The sequence below is a fragment of the Electrona antarctica genome (genome assembly GCF_951216825.1).
Source record: "Electrona antarctica genome assembly, chromosome: 7".
Taxonomy (NCBI): Eukaryota; Metazoa; Chordata; class Actinopteri; order Myctophiformes; family Myctophidae; genus Electrona; species Electrona antarctica.
In genome coordinates this window covers 4,232,118-4,254,341 of record NC_136812.1, presented here as the reverse complement: position 1 = coordinate 4,254,341, position 22,224 = coordinate 4,232,118, and the positions used below count along the sequence as shown (strand labels likewise).

At 44.4% G+C, this 22,224-nt stretch overlaps 1 protein-coding gene across 1 annotated transcript in view; it reads left to right on the top strand.

Moving 5' to 3' along the window:
- Nucleotides 1-22,224, top strand: part of LOC306926975 (cyclin-dependent kinase-like 5) — a 215,329-nt gene that overhangs the window by 123,928 nt on the left and 69,177 nt on the right. Inside the window, exons 7-10 of the mRNA XM_079506534.1 lie at nucleotides 1,234-1,324; nucleotides 4,778-4,967; nucleotides 8,796-8,876; nucleotides 16,444-16,610. Coding sequence (XP_079362660.1) covers nucleotides 1,234-1,324; nucleotides 4,778-4,967; nucleotides 8,796-8,876; nucleotides 16,444-16,610 — 529 coding nt within the window. The remainder of the gene's footprint in view (nucleotides 1-1,233; nucleotides 1,325-4,777; nucleotides 4,968-8,795; nucleotides 8,877-16,443; nucleotides 16,611-22,224) is intronic.

The following is a 22,224-nucleotide window of genomic DNA, read 5'->3' as shown; positions in this document are numbered from 1 at the left end:
GGCCTTGTAATGTCGCTTTTCGGGGCCTTGTAATGTCGCTTTTAGGGGCCTTGTAATGTCGCTTTTAAGGGCCTTGTAATGTCGCTTTTAAGGGCCTTGTAATGTCGCTTTTCGGGGCCTTGTAATGTCGCTTTTAAGGGCCTTGTAATGTCGCTTTTAAGGGCCTTGTAATGTCGCTTTTAAGGGCCTTGTAATGTCGCTTTTAGGGGCCTTGTAATGTCGCTTTTAAGGGCCTTGTAATGTCGCTTTTAAGGGCCTTGTAATGTCGCTTTTCGGGGCCTTGTAATGTTGCTTTTAGGGGCCTTGTAATGTCGCTTTTAGGGGCCTTGTAATGTCGCTTTTAGGGGCCTTGTAATGTCGCTTTTAGGGGCCTTGTAATGTCGCTTTTAGGGGCCTTGTAATGTCGCTTTTAAGGGCCTTGTAATGTCGCTTTTAGGGGCCTTGTAATGTCGCTTTTCGGGGCCTTGTAATGTCGCTTTTAGGGGCCTTGTAATGTCGCTTTTAAGGGCCTTGTAATGTCGCTTTTAGGGGCCTTGTAATGTCGCTTTTAAGGGCCTTGTAATGTCGCTTTTAGGGGCCTTGTAATGTCGCTTTTAGGGGCCTTGTAATGTCGCTTTTAAGGGCCTTGTAATGTCGCTTTTAGGGGCCTTGTAATGTCGCTTTTCGGGGCCTTGTAATGTCGCTTTTCGGGGCAGAAACCTTGTAATGTCCAAAAATTACTTTTCAGGAATAGAAATGTAAATGATATAAATATCCTGTGTTAAGATGGATCCAATGTAGTTACCTGTATTATTATTAGTCATAAGCTCTTGTTAATAACTTTAACATGTTTATAGAAAACATAGTCTTTCATGAGCTACAGTATGTTTGCTACTACTAATCTTGTACGATGAAGTAGGGCATTAATTGGGCATTAACTGACCAAAAAGTTGAACTGTGGAGATACAAGGTTTTCTGCCTGACGGCCCCCATATTGCCTAACCTGTACATGACTCCGTAGGGAGAGAGAGAGAGAGAGAGGGAGAGATCTTAACCTGTACATGACTCCCATCGGTTCAACATCAGCTCCCTCACTTCCACCATTGACTTCTTATTAGGCCACAGAGAGGTGGTTAAAATGAAACCACGTTTAGCCGCCTCAGTCAGCGCTATACTGTAACAAACAGGTCCCAGCGCTCTTAATATTAACCACAACACCCCCCCTCCCCTCTCCTCTCTGCCTCCTCTCTGCAGGCTTTGCTCGTAACCTCTCCGAGGGGACGGATGCCAACTACACAGAGTACGTGGCCACACGATGGTACCGCTCTCCAGAGCTCCTGCTGGGGTAGGTCTGTCGTTCCGGAGGCCTTTCCAGCAACCCAACCCCCCTCCCCCCTACACACACGCACGCACGCACGCACGCACGCACGGACGGACGCACGCACGCACGCACGCACACACACACACACACGCATGCCCGCACACGCATTCCCGCGATTTAGCATCCCTATTCTCCAGCAACCTCGCTGTCTCTCCCTATTGTCGGGGGGGGGGGGGGGGGGGGGGGGGAGAGAACATTCGAAGAAAATTGCAGATCTACAAGCATTTGGTAGAGGGAACAAAGTAGAGGGGGTGCTAGTATAAAACCCTGGGGGACTCCTAATAAGTATATAGTGTTCAAGTGGTTAACCCATATTGGGCGGGAACCCCTTTTGGTGTTAGCATTATGTTATGCTTTAGCTATTGAAAAATAGCAGATCTACAAGCTCATAGCGCGCCACCGAATGGCGCGCTACGAGCTTGTAGGTCTGCTATTTTTTTTTAAATCGAAGAACGACTGACATAGAAACATTTTCAAACGGACATTTTTAGAATCTGATCTCAGGTCAAAATGGGTTAAGCGCAAGGATCAAACTATCATACTATTGCTATTCTTTGAACATATATATTATGTCCTTGTTGTCTATATGTCTTATATTACCTCTATCTGATACAATCATCATCATCATCCGTTTTTACGTCTGGAGTTTCCCTGCCGTCCAGGACAGGTTTCAGACGTGCCTCCTCAGTAGAATTTTACTCAGATCTGAACCCATTTGGTTTGGTGTTAGGAACCCGTTGTGACCGCATGCCCCTCGCTGACGTCCACCCCAAGCACTGCCTGCAAGTTCAGCCTCTTTCATTGCCTGCTCCTGGCTGCCGAAACCATAGAAGAGTAACCATCATCAGAAGAGTATGAGAGACAGAAAATAATGTCTGCTTCTCTTCTTGACCACATCATCATCACAGAGCCCAATTTACTTCCTTCTTCAGGGAAACGAAGAAGACGTTACAGGTCGAAACGTTGTTTTTTTGTTCATAATCTTCCAGCATCGTGGCTATGAGTGTTCAGCCCTTTTTCCTCTTTTTCGTTGTTATCGCCTTGGGCCTTTAGCACCTCATTAATATTGGTGAGCGTCCTTCTCCTGCCTATTTATCAATCCACTCCTTGTGCAGGTTCCACACAGAGACTCCAGACTAATATATACGCAGTGGGTGTTCTATAGTCTGGCCATGCTCACAGTATGTCCGCTGGGTTAACCCATTTAGACCTGAGAAAAGATTCTACAAATGTCTTCTAAATCCTGACAGTTTTCTGAAAAACCCTATGTTTCTATGTCAGTGGTGCTCAAACATGTTCATGTCAAGGACCCCCAAAAATATATGCAATTGGCCGCCGACCCCCATCTGAAAATATGTTGTTCCAGGGACACCACCAGAAGCAAAGATTTGAGTTAAAAACGTTCGCTCTGAAAGAATATATATTGAAATATCTGTGCCACAGTTTTTTCAAAAATAGCAGACCTACAAGCTCGTAGCGCGCCACTCGGTGGCGCGCTACGAGCTTGTAGATCTGCTATTTTTCAATAGCTAAAGTATAACATAATGCTTTAAAACACCAAAAGGGGTTCCCGCACAGAATGGCTTAAATCAAACGTGTTATACTGAAGCACCACCTCAGAAAATATATCTGGCTCTCCGAGTACCACCATAATAACTGATAACTGTTATTACATGGCTTGGTTGAATGCTTGATTCTGATTGGTCGATTGCTGAATTCAGAGGTCTGTTATTTCTGGATAATGACCACTCCGCTCTATAACAGACCGATGCCTAATCAAAGCCTCGGAGCACCTGGTGCACTCCGCTTGATTTACTGCTGTTTTCAACATGACAGCCATGTAAACACACAGACACACACTACACACACACACACACAGACACACACACACACACACACACACACACACACACACACACACACACACACACACACACACACACACACACACACACAATGTCATTTACAGCTAAACATTGCTCTCAAAAATGTTTTTGAAAACATTTGAGCGAGGAATAGACGAAGCAGTACCCGAAAATTTATTTTATTTGATCAACTCACTTCCTTGTTTTCCTTGTGTTATTTGTAGTTCTTACGTCCCCACCAAAGAGGTCCAGGTGTTATTTGTAGTTGTTACGTCCCCACCAAAGAGGTCCAGGTGTTATTTGTAGTTGTTACGTCCCCCACCAAAGAGGTCCAGGTGTTATTTGTAGTTGTTACATCCCCACCAAAGAGGTCCAGGTGTTATTTGTAGTTGTTACGTCCCCACCAAAGAGGTCCAGGTGTTATTTGTAGTTGTTACGTCCCCACCAAAGAGGTCCAGGTGTTATTTGTAGTTGTTACGTCCCCACCAAAGAGGTCCAGGTGTTATTTGTAGTTGTTACGTCCCCCACCAAAGAGGTCCAGGTGTTATTTGTAGTTGTTACGTCCCCACCAAAGAGGTCCAGGTGTTATTTGTAGTTGTTACGTCCCCACCAAAGAGGTCCAGGTGTTATTTGTAGTTGTTACGTCCCCACCAAAGAGGTCCAGGTGTTATTTGTAGTTGTTACGTCCCCACCAAAGAGGTCCAGGTGTTATTTGTAGTTGTTACGTCCCCCACCAAAGAGGTCCAGGTGTTATTTGTAGTTGTTACGTCCCCACCAAAGAGGTCCAGGTGTTATTTGTAGTTGTTACGTCCCCACCAAAGAGGTCCAGGTGTTATTTGTAGTTTTTACGTCCCCACCAAAGAGGTCCAGGTGTTATTTGTAGTTGTTACGTCCCCACCAAAGAGGTCCAGGTGTTATTTGTAGTTGTTACGTCCCCACCAAAGAGGTCCAGGTGTTATTTGTAGTTGTTACGTCCCCACCAAAGAGGTCCAGGTGTTATTTTGTGCAAAAGCACACTATTGGCTATTTCCCATACCATAAGCCCTCAATGGGGATTAGGTTTAGTGCTAATTCGCTTATTTCCATCTAAATAAGTAGTAAAGTGTGCTGCTTGGGATAATATTTACAATATGAAGAGAGGATATATACAAAAATATATATTTTTGAGCGATGGAAATAAGCGAATTAGTACTAAAACCCAACGCCCCATTCAATTCATTGAGGGCTTATGGTAGGGGAAATAGCCAATAATGCGCTTTTGCACGAAAAATCACCTGGATCTCTTTGGTGGGGACGTAACGACTACAAATAAAAGTAAGAAAGCCTTCTAGCATGGAATTATCCTTTAAATCACCACAGCTCGCAGTATGTCTGGTGGGTTAAATCACCCAGAGCTCACAGTATGTCTGGTGGGTTAAAATTGAACCCACCAGACATCCTGTGAGCTGTGGGTGATTTAACCGTTAAATCACCCAGAGCTCACAGTATGTCTGGTGGGTTCAACACCCAGCTAACAGTCTGGTGGCTCCCTCCCCTCCCTCCGCTCGCGCAGGGCTCCGTATGGGAAGGCCGTGGACATGTGGTCGGTGGGCTGCATCCTGGGGGAGCTGAGCGACGGCCAGCCCCTCTTCCCCGGGGAGAGCGAGATCGACCAGCTGTTCATCATCCAGAAGGTGCTGGGACCCCTGCCCCCCGAGCAGATGAAGCTGTTCTACAACAACCCTCGTTTCCATGGGCTGAGGGTGAGACGACACACCACAATACACCACACCACAACACTACACTACAACACTACACAACACAACACTACACCACAACACCACACTACACTACACTACACTACACACTACACTACACTACACTACACTACTACACACTACACTACACTACACTACACTACACTACACTACACTACACTACACTACACCACAACACTACACTACAGTACAACACTACACTACACTACACTACACTACACTACACTACAACACTACACACCACTACACTACACTACACTACACTACACTACACTACACTACACTACACTACACTACACTACACTACAACACTACACACCACTACACTACACTACACTACAACACTACACTACACTACACTACACTACACTACACTACACTACACTACACTACACTACACTACACTACACTACAACACTACACACCACTACACTACACTACACTACAACACTACACTACACTACACTACACTACACTACACTACACTACACTACACTACACTACACTACACTACACTACACTACCCTATGTTCTACAACAACCCTCGTTTCCATGGGCTGAGGGTGAGACCACGCACCACAACACACCACAACACTACACTATAACACTACACTACACTACACTACACTACACTACACTACACTACACTACACTACAACACTACACTATAACACTACACTATAACACTAAACACCACAACACTACACTACACTATAACACTACAACACTACACTACAACACTACACTACAACACTACACTATAACACTACACTACAACACTACACTACAACACTACACTACAACACTACACTACAACACTACACTATAACACTACACTACAACACTACACTACAACACTACACTATAACACTACAACACTACACTACAACACTACACTATAACACTACACTACAACACTACACTACAACACTACACTACAACACTACACTACAACACTACACTACAACACTACACTACAACACTACACTATAACACTACACTACAACACTACACTACAACACTACACTATAACACTACACTACAACACTACACTACAACACTACACTACAACACTACACTACAACACCACACCACAACACTACACTACACTACACTACACTACACTACACTACCCTATGTTCTACAACAACCCGCGTTTCCATGGGCTGAGGGTGAGACGACACACCACAACACACCACAACACTACACTACAACACTACACTATAACACTACACTATAACACTAAACACCACAACACTACACTACACTATAACACTACAACACTACACTACAACACTACACTACAACACAACACTACAACCCAACACTACAACACTACACTACAACACTACACTACAACACTACAACACTACACTACAACACTACACTACAACACAACACTACACTACAACACTACACTACAACACTACAACACTACACTACAACACTACAACACTACTACACTACACTACAACACTACAACACTACACTACAACACTACACTACAACACTACACTACAACACAACACTACAACACTACACTACAACACTACACTACAACACTACACTACAACACTACACTACAACACAACACCACAACACTACAACACTACACTACAACACTACACTACAACACTACAACACTACACTACAACACTACACTACAACACTACAACACTACACTACAACACTACACTACACTACAACACTACTACACTACACTACAACACTACGCTACAACACAACACTACAACCCAACACTTCAACACTACACTACAACACTACAACACTACACTACAACACTACACTACAACACAACACTACAACACTACACTACAACACTACACTACAACACTACACTACAACACTACACTACAACACTACAACACTACTACACTACAACACTACAACACTACACTACAACACTACACTACAACACTACACTACAACACTACAACACTACACTACAACACTACACTACAACACTACACTACAACACTACACTACAACACTACACTACAACACAACACCACAACACTACAACATTACACTACAACACTACACTACAACACTACACTACAACACAACAACACTACACTACAACACTACACTACAACACTACAACACTACACTACAACACTACACTACACTACAACACTACACTACAACACTACACTACAACACTACACTACAACACTACACTACACTACAACACTACACTACAACACTACACTACAACACTACAACACTACACTACAACACTACACTACAACACAACACTACAACACTACACTACAACACTACACTACAACACTACACTACAACACTACACTACAACACTACACTACAACACAACACCACAACACTACAACACTACACTACAACACTACACTACAACACTACAACACTACACTACAACACTACACTACAACACTACAACACTACAATACAACACTACACTACACTACAACACTACACTACAACACTACACTACAACACTACACTACAACACCACAACACTACAACACTACTACACTACACTACAACACTACACTACAACACTACACTACAACACTACACTACAACACTACACTACACTACAACACTACAACACTACACTACAACACTACACTACAACACTACACTACAACACTACACTACAACACAACACCACAACACTACAACACTACTACACTACACTACAACACTACACTACAACACTACAACACTACACTACAACACAACACCACAACACAACACTACAACACAACACCACAACACTACAACACTACTACACTACACTACAACACTACACTACAACACTACAACACTACACTACAACACAACACCACAACACAACACTACAACCCGTGTTTCCATGGCCTGAGGGTGAGGATGCCAGCGCCTCACTATACACCACGACACTACACTACAACACTACAACACTACACTACAACACTACACTACAACACAACACCACAACACTACAACACTACTACACTACACTACAACACTACACTACAACACTACAACACTACACTACAACACAACACCACAACACAACACTACAACCCGTGTTTCCATGGCCTGAGGGTGAGGATGCCAGCGCCTCACTATACAACACACCACGACACTACACTTAGCTCCAGATTACTACAGAGACTGGCAGTCGAATGACGTCAGGAGATCGGTCGGTTGGAAGGTGAGAAAACAAGGTGTTGAATGAATGCTCCTGAGAGCCGACACCGACAGAAGGCTACTATTGTGCTAAAAATAGCCTTCACTAGCTCGGGTCATGGCTGGGTGGGAGACACATTTCTCTTTTGGGTCTCGAACTGACAAGTTTGGGAACCAGTGGTTCCCAAACGTTGTCAAGGACCCCCAAATGTACACTTGTTTGATTTAATGGGATTTCTATCTCTGGGACCCAATTTATATTGTAAAAATCAAAGTTAATTTAACTCTGAACTCTCAGAGTTACAGTCCCATAAGGGTCTATTTGGCTCCTAACTATCATTTAGCTGGGGACCCCCTGGAACTCCCTCAAGGACCCCCCTCTTCCTCAGATGGATTCCCAGATTGATTCTGTACTCTCTAGCCTTAGCTGTTAATCTGTTTGATGCTTGTTACTGTAGTGCTGCTATGATGACTGAATTCCTCTCAGGATCAATAACGGTCTGTCTGTCTGTCTGTCTGTCTGTCTGTCTGTCTGTCTGTCTGTCTGTCTGTCTGTCTGTCTGTCTGTCTGTCTGTCTGTCTGTCTGTCTGTCTGTCTGTCTGTCTGTCTGCCTGTCTGTCTGTCTGTCTGTCCAGTTCCCCTCGGTGACCCACCCCCAGACTCTGGACAGGAGATATCTGGGCATCATTAGCACTGACCTGCTGGACCTGATGAAGGTACCGAACACCCCACAGCTTTCTTTTAACCCCTTTAGACCTGACGACGATTCTATCAAATGCCTTCTACATCCTGACAGTTTTCTGAAAAACCCTTGTTTCTATGTCAGTGGTTCTCAAACTATTTCATGTCAAGGACCCCAGAAATTATATGAATTTGGCCGCCGACCCCCATCTGAAAATATGCTGTTCCAGGGACCCCCCTACAGAAGCAAAGAGTTGAGTTAAAAACGTTGGCTCTGAAAGAATATATATTCAAAGATTTCCACCACATTTTCATGATTTTTCAAAAATAGCAGACCTACAAGCTCATAGCGCGGCACTCGGTGCCGCGCTATGAGCTTGTAGATCTGCTATTTTTCAATAGCTAAAGCATAACATAATGCTTAAAACACCAACAGGGGTTCCCGTCCAGAATGAGTTAAAGGTCGTTTCAGACAGGGAGCGAGTGGCGGGCGTTCTCGATCGCCTGTGGATCAGCGACCGACAGGTTCTGCTCACGAGGACCGCCAAATTTCATGGCACCGACCGCGCTCGCTTGGGTCGACAACGCCTCCTCGCCTTCTCCGCCAGTGTTGTTTTTGGCAGCAAATTTAGATTTTAGTTTTAGTCATTGTCTTGAATAGTTTTAATTCAGTTTTAGTCACATTTTTGTCACGCGGAATGTTTTAATGTTAGTCTAGTTTTAGTCGACTAAATCTCATAAGATTTTTATCGACTAAATCTACAGTTGATTTAGTCGACTAAAATTAATTTTGGCGGACCTTGATGCCGTTGTAATGGCTGATTTTACACTTACGCTGAAAATAGCTGATCTACAAGCTCACAACGCGTCGGGCTGCGACACGTTGTGAGCTTGTAGATCGGCATCAGGATGTAACCAAGTGTAAAATCCCTTGTCTTTTACTTCTACTGGATCTCTTGTCCACTAGTCCCTTCCTAACATCTTAGTATAGTTTTTATTTGTTGACAAAATCAACAGTATATTTAGTCTTAGTTTTAGTCGTCATGGCTTAGTTTTTATTTTGTTTTTGTCGTTTTTGTCAGTGAAAAAAAGGTAGTCGACAAACATTCTTCCTCTTAGTTTTAGTCGACGTAATCAACAGTACTGTTCTCTGCACATCCAAGATAAAAGAAATGCACGCCACTCTCGTTTGAAATGAATCACCAAGTCTCTTTCCGTCTGAAGAAGGCCTTTAGTATTATTAATGAATCACCAAGTCTCTTTCCGTCTGAAGAAGGCCTTTAGTATTATTCATCACCAAGTCTCTTTCCGTCTGAAGAAGGCCTTTAGTATTATTCATCAGACAATGTTTCATGTGCTTTGACTGGGTCATACTTCAGCGAGGAGAGCTCTGTAAAAATAGCACGGGGTTCAAAAACAGGCCAGGAGGAACAGCTGGAATAATGAACAAGATCAGGAGTTCACACACAGTGAGAAGGTGTACTGAGTTGTTAAGAAAAAACCCCTATGTGGGTCATTTTCTTTGTCCCACTTCTCTGTGCCTCTCTGCGTGCGAGTGAGAGTGAAACGACCGCGGTGTCTCTTCTCTGTGCCTCTCTGCTGCGTGTGAGAGTGAAACGACCGCGGTGTCTCTTCTCTGTGCCTCTCTGCTGCGAGCGAGAGTGAAACGACCGCGGTGTCTCTTCTCTGTGCCTCTCTGCTGCGAGTGAGTGAGAGTGAAACGACCGCGGTGTCTCTTCTCTGTGCCTCTCTGCTGCGTGCGAGAGTGAAACGACCGCGGTGTCTCTTCTCTGGGCCTCTCTGCTGCGTGGGAGAGTGAAACGACCGCGGTGTCTCTTCTCTGTGCCTCTCTGCTGCGAGTGAGAGTGAAACGACCGCGGTGTCTCTTCTCTGTGCCTCTCTGCTGCGTGTGAGAGTGAAACGACCGCGGTGTCTCTTCTCTGTGCCTCTCTGCGTGCGAGTGAGAGTGAAACGACCGCGGTGTCTCTTCTCTGGGCCTCTCTGCGTGCGAGTGAGAGTGAAACGACCGCGGTGTCTCTTCTCTGTGCCTCTGCTGCGTGTGAGAGTGAAACGACCGCGGTGTCTCTTCTCTGTGCCTCTCTGCGTGCGTGTGAGAGTGAAACGACCGCGGTGTCTCTTCTCTGGGCCTCTCTGCTGCGTGCGAGAGTGAAACGACCACGGTGTCTCCCTTCTTAGCTCGTATTCCCAGCTCACACCGACTATACATCTCAGCTGGTGCTTCTACAGCACTGCTGTGACTGCATCGCACAAACACACACAGGCTCCGTGAAAAGCTGGTGGGCAGCAGCCAGAGCTTTGCTTTGCACTTACATTGTGCTTTCCCCCCATGTAGGTACTAGTGACTCACCGCCGACTCAAAGAGCACATTTTGTTCGTTTTGCGTTTTCGCGCCGTAGCACCGACCGACGAGCAGCACCTCTCCTTATCACATGAGTCATGATGACCGACGAGCAGCACCTCTCCTTATCACATGAGTCATGATGACCGACGAGCAGCACCTCTCCTTATCACATGAGTCATGATGACCGACGAGCAGCACCTCTCCTTATCACATGAGTCATGATGACCGACGAGCAGCACCTCTCCTTATCACATGAGTCATGATGACCGACGAGCAGCACCTCTCCTTATCACATGAGTCATGATGACCGACGAGCAGCACCTCTCCTTATCACATGAGTCATGATGACCGACGAGCAGCACCTCTCCTTATCACATGAGTCATGATGACCGACGAGCAGCACCTCTCCTTATCACATGAGTCATGATGACCGACGAGCAGCACCTCTCCTTATCACATGAGTCATGATGACCGACGAGCAGCACCTCTCCTTATCACATGAGTCATGATGACCGACGAGCAGCACCTCTCCTTATCACATGAGTCATGATGACTTTGAAGGCTGTCTAGTTTTGACCTTTTATAGGCTGCCTATCTTTTGGATTTATTGTTTAATTTCAGATAGGTCAGTGTAGAGAGAGACACAAGCAACCATGGCAGAGAGAGGACAGACGTCAGGACCAGACCGTACAATCGACCGTGTTGTCATGCCACGTCATTACAGGCGCGAAAAAGGGTGCAAGCAGTAACGGTGCATTTTTGAGCGGTGTGTCCCTAATGTCTGTCTGTCCGTTTGGGGGTATGAACAGCTGCAATACCGCCGGGTGGCCTAAAGTGGCACTGTTGAGCAGCCCAAAGGGCCACTCACACAGTCACACTGAGCACCACAACTATCACAATAAAGGTATAACTAACAATAAAACTGTACCGTACAGTAACAGTACAGAGTACAGTAACTATCACAATAAAAGTATAGTTGCACTGTTCAGTTCACACGGGTGTGATTTGTTTTATGTAGACGGATATCAGGTCACTGTTAACCTGACATTCATAACATTCTATAGGGTTTATAGTTTCAACGTATGGATATTCTACTGTTCTTAGTAGACCGATTCTTAGTTTAGGTTCTTAGTTTACTTATGATCTTATGGTGTGTGTGTGTGTGCGTGTGCGCGTGCGTGCGTGTGCGCGTGCAAGTGAGCGACCTGGCTGAGCCACCAGGATTTTTAAAGAGAGGCTAATTTTATTTGGTGCCACAAATAGTTGACGACAGGCTCTGTGCGTGCGTGCGTGCGTGCGTGCGTGCGTGCGTGCGTGCGTGCGTGCGTGCGTGCGTGCGTGCGTGCGTGCGTGCACAGTGTTTTCTCTCTCTGCGTTGGTGCAAAGTGTGTCACAGTGTGTTGTTCCCACCAACTGTCTCAGGGTCATGTTGGGAGGTCAATGTCAGCGGCGTACAGTATTCATAGCATACTGTACAGTACTGTACATGCTGTATATTCTGTACTGTAGGCGTGACAAGCATCTGAGGTGGGCGAAGAAATGACAAGCATCCAATGGGAGGGAAGGAACTGAATACATTTACTTTCAAGTACCGTACTTATTACTTAAGGACAATTTTGAAGTGCTTTTACTTTACCTGGGTGTTTCCGTTTTTAGATATTTAATGCTTCTAATCCGCTACACGTCGGAGCCGAATATTGTACTTTTTACTGCAATTATTTGAAAAAAATAAATGCAAATATGGTGCATTTACTGTATATAGAGCTTTTATCCAAAGCACTTTATATAGATTGTGCTTTACATTCACACATACAGGTACATACACACATACAGGTACATACACACATACAGGTACATTCACACATACAGGTACATTCACACATACAGGTACATACACACATACAGGTACATACACACATACAGGTACATACACACATACAGGTACATTCACACATACAGGTACATTCACACATACAGGTACATACACACATACAGGTACATACACACATACAGGTACATACACACATACAGGTACATACACACATACAGGTACATACACACATACAGGTACATACACACATACAGGTACATACACACATACAGGTACATACACACATACAGGTACATACACACATACAGGTACATACACACATACAGGTACATACACACATACAGGTACATACACACATACAGGTACATACACACATACAGGTACATACACACATACAGGTACATACACACATACAGGTACATACACACATACAGGTACATACACACATACAGGTACATTCACACACCGATGGCAGAGGAAACCAGGCAAGGCACCAACCTGCACATCGGGAGAAATGAGGGGTTTAGTGTCTTGCTCAAGGACACTTTGACACTAACTCTGGGGGAGCCCGGCATCCGGCCTCTCTACCGGCCACTCCCCTCTACCCCTGAGCCATTGCCGCTCTGAAAAAACTTTATTTAGTAGTTAGTACCGCAGATTTAGATTATTTTCTTACATACAAAACATAACAAAACATATTACATCTACAAGCTCAGAACACATTTGTGACGTGCTGTGAGCTTTTAGATGTGTTATTTTTGAAAGATTTTGAGTAGTTTTACTTTTGGTACTTCGGCTACATTTTGATGCCAATGATACCTTTTGTTCTTTTACTCAAGCTAACTTTAACTCCTTTAACTCGAGTATTTCTACAGTATATTTATGTGGTATCACTACTTTTACCTGTTAAGTAAAACATGATGTGAGTATTTCTTCCACCACTCGAAGCATCACAGATTCACAGATGTATTCCGTTTCAGTTGTTGTTTTTGAACACTAGATGGGTTCTAAATTTTGTCTTAATTCTTGGTGTGAAGGAAGATGGAGACAAATGACTGCAGAAGAATCTAGTACAAAAAAAGAAAACGTGTATTTGAGCTGCGTGTGTGCGCGCGAGTGTGTACATGTGCGTGTGTGCGTGCGCGTGTGCGTGTGTGTCACTTTAGCTCACCCGGCGGTATTGCAGCTGTTTTTACTCTAAACGGACATAGATACATACATAGGGACACACACAGACGGTTGTTGGAGTGGTGTGCACCGCTCAAAAACCTCCATATACTGTAGCCTACAGCACTGGTTCCCAAACTTTTTCATGTCAAGGACCCCCAAATTGACACTAATTAGCCCGCGGACCCCCATTTGAAAAAGACATGCCAGGGACCCCCATAAGAGAAGACCTTTATGCCTCTAGCAGTGATTCTCAACCCCTTTAATTTAAGGACCCCCAGTTTGACATGCATTAGTCTACGGACCCCCCATTGAATAGCATTTCTATCTCTGAGACCCCCAATTTATATTGTAAAATCAATGCTAATTTAACTCTGAGAGCGTACAAATAGCATTTGGTTCCATTTGTACACTCTCTGAGTTACAGACTGATAAGGGTCCATTTGGTTCCAAATGATCATTTAGCTGGGTCCCCCCTGGAACTCCTTCAAGTACCCCTGGGGGTCCCCGGACTCCACTTTGGGACCACTGGCCTACAGCATGTGCATGTTGAAAATCAAATCTGCGTGCGATGGTTGACGGGGGGGTGCAAAAAATAAAAAGGGTATATTATTGACCCTACGATACTAGTCGAGACGCATAAAAATGAGTCAGTTTCCCCCATTGTTAGTGGAGCTGTGGTTTAACCCATTTTGACCTGAGATCAGATTCTAAAAATGTCTTCTACATCCTGACAGTTTTCTGAAAAAGGCTATGTTTCCTTGTCAGTCGTTCTTCGATTTTTTTCAAAAATAGCAGCCTACAAGCTCGTAGCGCGCCACTCGGTGGCGCGCTACGAGCTTGTAGATCTGCTATTTTTCAATAGCTAAAGCATAACATAATGCTAACACCAAAAGGGGTTCCCGCCCAAAATGGGCTAGATAATGTGGGCTACAAATCAATGTGCTGGATGTTTCTATGAGTATTATAATGGTGGTGGTGGTGAGTCATCATGACAGCCGAGACAGGTGTGAGCAACGTGCTGTTAAAGGGCCTCCGCTCTGTGCTTCACTGTGCTGGAAAGAACTTACTGTACATTTACTGTGCCGTTTGGAGGTACTTTACTTGAGTATATGTTCAAGTTTTCAATTATACTTCTACTTATATTGAAGTGCATTGAAGTGCAGCGCCCAGGATTACATTAGATCATTGACACTGGGTGGAAAACATGGGTTACAAAACCACGGGATAAGAAATGTAGAGGAAAATAAATATTGTACTTTTTACTAATTTAGGCTACTTGTAAATTACTAGATTTTTTTTTTATTATGAATACAAAACAATTAAACCCTTTTTTATATACTTAGTCTTTTATAAAACAAAATGTCCGATATACAAGGTCACAGTGGGTGGAAATGCAACACGTTGTGAGCTTGTAGATCTGCTACATTTGAAGGAAAAGCGTGCGAAATAGCACCTTCTGCATAATTATTGCTTTTATACCTTTGGCACTTTGGAAGTATATTTAAACGCCAATACTTTTTGTATCTTTACTCAAGTCATCGTAAGTGAATACAGGACTGTATAACTTGTTAGAAGAGCATTCCTACTGTACTCAAGAGGTAGAGCAGGTCGTCCAATGATCCATGGGTCGGCGGTTCGAATCCTGGATCCTCCTGGCTATATGTCGAAGTGTCCTTGGGCAAGATACTGAACCCTAAATTGCTCCCGATGTGCTGGTTGGTGCCTTGCATGGCTTCTGCCGCAATCGGTGTATGAATGTGTGTGTGAATGGGTGAATGTAATGCACAATCTATGTATAGCGCCTTGGATAAAGGCGCTATATAAATGCACTATTTACCATTTTACATTGTGGTATTGCTCTACTTTTAACCCATTCTGGACGGGAAACTCTTTTGGTGTTTTAAGCATCATGTTATACTTTAGCTATTGAAAAATAGCAGATCTACAAGCTACGAGCTTGTAGATCTGCTATTTTTTTAAAATCGTGCAAATCATTAAATATTATTTTAGCACGGACGGGGGTGTCCCTGGAACTACATATTTTCAGATGGGGGTCGGCGGCCAATTATATATAATTTCTGGGCTACTTGACATGAAATTTTGAGCACCACTGATATAGAAACATAGGTTATTATTTCAGAAAACTGTCATGATTTAGAAGACATTTCTTAAAATTTCGACGTCATGGGTTTTAACCAAGTGTAAACATATGGGATTCCTTCTCCGCCCTGTGTGTCAGAGTCTGCTGCTGCTGAGCCCCACGGACCGCTACCTGACGGAGCAGAGCCTCAACCACCACACCTTCCAGCCCCAGAGGATGGTGGAGAGGCCGGGGCCCACCACGCCCACACCGGTCCGATCCTCCAAGAGGAAGCCTCACCACGGAGACAACAGCACCCCCAGCAGGTCAGCGGGGCACACTGCATTATTATTAGCTGCAGTGCACGCTCATGTAGAACGCACACATGTGATGTACAGTATGTACAAACAGGGTGGATTTGATATGGCCTAAAATGTATTTAGGGCAAATAATATTATATAAGAAATCGGCATGTTTTTTGAAAATAGCTGATCTACAAGCTCATAACACCTCGCAACGTGAGGCGTTGTGAGCTTGTAGATCAGCTATTTTCAGACTATATCTGTGGAACTGAGTCAAACTAAATGTAATGCCTCAACTCCTACAATTCCAAGTTCCAACTCCTACAGTTCAAACTTCAAATGGGATTGTTTGTTTGTTTGTTTTTCTTTTGAAAGAGGTTGAGAGCAACTGGAATAGAGATAAGTTTGGCCCGCCGTTATAGTGATTTTATTTATATATTTTAAGATATTTTCGGAGCTTTTGGCCTTTACTGAAAATGGTAAATGGTGCATTTATATAGCGCCTTTATCATTGCATTTATCCAAGTGCATTACATTCACCCATTCACACACACATTCATACACCGATTGCGGCGGAAGCCATGGAAGGTATACCAACCAGCACATCAGGAGCAATTAGGGGTTCAGTGTCTTGCTCAAGGACACTTCGACATGTAGACGGGAGGAGGAGCCGGGATTCGAACCGCTGACCCATGGATCATTGGACGACCTGCTCTACCTCCTGAGCCACAGTCGCCACTGATAGAGGAAGTGGAGACAGACAGACAGGAAACGAGGGGAGAGAGAGACGGGGGGGGGAGTGACATAACACTGCGAAGTTCGTCAGGAGCAGGACTCGAACCCGCGATGCGACTGTCAGGGTTTAGCAGCCTAGAGGTGCCCGGACCGCTAGGACGGCCCGGGCCATGTGGAAGTGTTGTTTAACCCATTTTGACCTGAGATCAGATTCTAAAAATGTCTTCTACATCCTGACAGTTTTCTGAAAAAGCTATGTTTCGTTCTTCGATTTTTCAAAAATAGCAGATGAGCTTGTAGATCTGCTATTTTTCAATAGCTAAAGCATAACATAATAACCAAAATGGGTTCCCATTTAGACCTGAGGACAATTCTTTAAAAAAATGGCTTCTAAATCCTAAAGCTTTTCTGAAAAAAAATTCTATGTGAGTGGTGCTCAACCTTTCTCACGTCAAGGACCCCCATCTGAAAATATGTTGTTCCAGCAGAGACCCCCCCAGAAGCAAAGATTTGAATTAAAAACGTTAAAAATAGCAGACTTACAACTTAAGCTCGTAGCGCGGCACTCGGTGCCGCACTACTAGCTTGTAGATCTGATATTTTTCAATAGCTAAAGTAGCTAAAGTAAGTAATGCTTAAGGGGGGCGGTGGTTCAGGGGTAGAGCAGGTCGCAGGTCGTAGAGCAGGTCGTCCAATGATCCATGGGTCGGCGGTTCGAATCCTGGATCCTCCTGGCTACATGTCGAAGTGTCCTTGGGCAAGACACTGAACCCCTAATTGCTCCCGATGTGCTGGTTGGTGCCTTGCATGGTTTCCGCTGCCATCGGTGTATGAATGTGTGTGTGAATGGGTGAATGTAATGCACAATCTATGTAAAGCGCCTTGGATAAAGGCGCTATATAAATGCACCATTTACCAATTACCATTTTAAAACACCAAAAGGGGTTCCCGCCTAAAATGTGTTAAATCAACCTGGACAGGCTGTTTCACAGTGAGTAGAAACTCCTAATGATTCCTAATAAAGTGCTTGTTCCTTTTCTTGTTTCTTTCTAAAGATGTGAAAGAAGAGGTCTTCATTCATTCATTCATTCATTCATTGATTTATTTCTGTAGAGACCTCTTCACACCTGGTTACACCCGACGTTTTGTTAGACCGCCACTTGAACAGAACACAACGTATAACCCATTTAGGCCTCTTGATAAATCACGACAGTTTTCTGAAATATCCATGTTTCTGTATCAGTGGTGCTCAATATTTCATGTCAAGGAGCCCCAAAAATATATGTAATTGACCGCCGACCCCCATCTGAAAATATGTTGTTCCAGGGACCCCCTCCCCCAGAAGCAGGTTAAAAACGTTCACTCTCTGAAAGAATATATATTCAAAGATTTGCTCCACATTTTCACGGTTTTTCAAAAACAGCAGAGCTACAAGCTCGTATGAGCTTGTAGGTCTGCTATTTTTCAATAGCTAAAGTATAGCATAATGCTTTAAAACACCAAAAGGTGTTCCTCCCGCTCAGAATGGGTTAATATGAATGATAGCAGTGCACTCATGCATGTGAAGAAGGCTGGCTTGTTGTTACTTCACACTTCACAGCGCTGATGAGTGACTTCGACACTCGGCTACACTGTCTGCCAACAAAACACTATTGATTGTTGTGCGAACGCGATGCATTTGTATGAGACTCTGTCGCGGTCCAAAGGGTATGACAGGAGATGCAGTCGGCCGTAAAGGGCTTTACATAAATGGACCCCTTGGAGAAAGGTTTGCACGTCCCTGGTGCAGAACAAGGGCGGGAACCCCTTTTGGTGTTTTAGCATCATGTTATACTTTAGCTATTGAAAAATAGCAGATCTACAAGCTCATAGCACGGCACCGAGTGCCGCGCTACGAGCTTGCATCTGCTATTTTTGAAAAATCGTCAAAATGTGGCGCAAATCTTTGAATATATATTCTTTCAGAGCGAACGTTGCTTCTTGGGGGGGGGGGGGGGGGTCCCTGGAACTACATCTTTTCAGATATACAAGCTCATACCTACAAGCTCAGACCTACAAGCTCATAGCGCGCCACCGAGTGGCGCGCTATGAGCTTGTAGGTCTGCTATTTTTTTACCAGCTCAAAAGCTGCCGTCTGGCTGGACCGCAGTAGAAATGTGCTAGTTATGCTTTATTCATGTTCTCCTCAAACTTTTCAACTAGTATGTATTTGTTACAGTGAGAGTGTAAAAAATAAAAAAGGAGTTAGCTTTAGTAGGAGTTTTGTCTACTCAGCGATTGTAGCTTCCAACAAACTGCCTTGCTGACATGTCGTTTGTGTACTTCGGGGATTCTATGTATTGTCTTTGTGCTGTGTTACTGTGTTGTATTTGTTTTGTTTGTATTGTCTTTGTGCTGTGTTACTGTGTTGTATTTGTTTTTGGTTCGGAGTTTGTTGTGAATATCCCTCTGAGACAATGCAAGCTGATTATGATTAAAGGTTTGAGAACCACTGGGTCTACTATCATCTAAAAATAAATATATATAGCAGGACTTCTGTCTCAGCAGCAGGATCTAGAAAAACGTGCCCATGCATTCATGGACGGCGGTGGCTCAGGGGTAGAGTGGCCACTAGGGGGCGGCGGTGGCTCAGGGGTAGAGTGGCCACTAGGGGGCGGCGGTGGCTCAGGGGTAGAGTGGCCACTAGGGGGCGGCGGTGGCTCAGGGGTAGAGTGGCCACTAGGGGGCGGCGGTGGCTCAGTGGCCGGATGGAAACCACAAGGTTGCCAGTTCGAACCCTGTAGGCTCCCCCAGAGTTAGTGTCGAAGTGTCCTTGTCCGCAAGGTTCCCAGTTCAAACCCTGGCTCCCCCAGAGTTAGTGTCGAAGTGTCCTTGAGCAAGACTCTGAACCCCTAATTGCTCCTGATGTGCAGGTTGGTGCCTTGCATGGTTTCCGCCGCCATTGGTGTGTGAATGTGTGTGTGAATGGGTGAATGTAATGCACAATCTATGTAAAGCGCCTTGGATAAAAGCGCTATATAAATGCACCATTTACCATTTATTTCATCTTCAGAAGACTTGACTACTGTGACGACTTGCTTTCTGCCCCTAAAACCAAAAATAAACGTGGGGGAGGAAGTGAGCAGCATTTAGTTTTTAATGCACCACATTATCTGGAACAAACTCCCAGAAAACTGCAGGTCTGCTGCATTTATGTAATGCTTTAGCTATGCAAAATAGCAGATCTACAAGCTCAGCGTGGCACTGAGTGCCGCGCTATGAGCTTGATTTTTGAAAAATCCAGAAAATGTGGCTCAAATTTGAATATTATGTTCTTTCAGAGCAAACACTTTTAACTCAAATCTTTGCTTCTGGGGGGGTCACTGGAACAACATATTTTCAGATGGGGGTCGGCGGCCAATTACATATCATTTTGGGGGTTCTTGACATGAAAGTGTTTGAGAACCACTGACAGAAACATAGGGTTTTTCAGAAAACGGTCAGGATTTAGAAGACATTTGTAGAATCGTCCTCAGGTCTAAATGGGTTAAAACAACTTCAGACCTTTCTTTTTGCCCAGCGAGCTGCCTTTTATTGAGTTACCTTTTTCTTTTTTCGTTCTCTTCTGCACTGTATCTGTAATTATTGTACTTCTTATCTTTATAATTGTGTTTCCTTTGCTTGACGATCTGGGTAAAGCTCGTTGAACTGCTCCTTGTTGAAATGTGCTATACTCTTCTAGCCTGGCTAATAAGCCAGACTCAAATCACACTGTCGTGTGGTATTTGAGTCTGGAGATGCTGTGTATGGATCTTGTTTCCCGGGGGGCGGGTTCAAACATTTTCTCTTTGACGCAATTGGTCAGAGCTACTGTCAGTCAAAGGTCTCAAGCATTGAACGCCGCTGTACCAAAGCCCGCCCATATTGCATACCGTGTCCCGATTGGCCACACCAGTTCTCTGGTGTAGGAAATGGGCGTACAATTGAGCCTCTCCAGACCGTAATCCGCCGGCAGGCAATTTTCTTTTTGCCAACGGCTGATTCGGTCTGGCTTATTAGCCAGGCTAATACTCTTCACCCATTTTGCAACCAGATCTTATTTTAATGATGTTTGGGAGACAAGAAACACTTTCCTGGGGTTTGTATGTGCGTAATATGTGTTTTTAGATATTTTAGTATTTCAAAGTGTCCATGATGTCATGGACACTGGGCTCACAACAGAGAGATGTGTTTGGGTGAGCGGTGAGTCTCTTACCACCGCGGCTCAGTGACGTCATGTTGTAGTTTTAGTAAAAACAGAGAGATGTGTTTGGGTGAGCGGTGAGTCTCTTACCACCGCGGCTCAGTGACGTCATGTTGTAGTTTTAGTAAAAACAGAGAGATGTGTTTGGGTGAGCGGTGAGTCTCTTACCACCGCGGCTCAGTGACGTCATGTTGTAGTTTTAGTAAAAACAGAGAGATGTGTTTGGGTGAGCGGTGAGTCTCTTACCACCGCGGGCGGCTCAGTGACGTCATGTTGTAGTTTTAGTAAAAACAGAGATGTGTTTGGGTGAGCGGTGAGTCTCTTACCACCGCGGCTCAGTGACGTCATGTTGTAGTTTTAGTAAAAACAGAGAGATGTGTTTGGGTGAGCGGTGAGTCTCTTACCACCGCGGCTCAGTGACGTCATGTTGTAGTTTTAGTAAAAACAGAGAGATGTGTTTGGGTGAGCGGTGAGTCTCTTACCACTGCGGCTCAGTGACGTCATGTTGTAGTTTTAGTAAAAACAGAGAGATGTGTTTGGGTGAGCGGTGAGTCTCTTACCACCGCGGCTCAGTGACGTCATGTTGTAGTTTTAGTAAAAACAGAGATGTGTTTGGGTGAGCGGTGAGTCTCTTACCACCGCAGGCGGCTCAGTGACGTCATGTTGTAGTTTTAGTAAAAA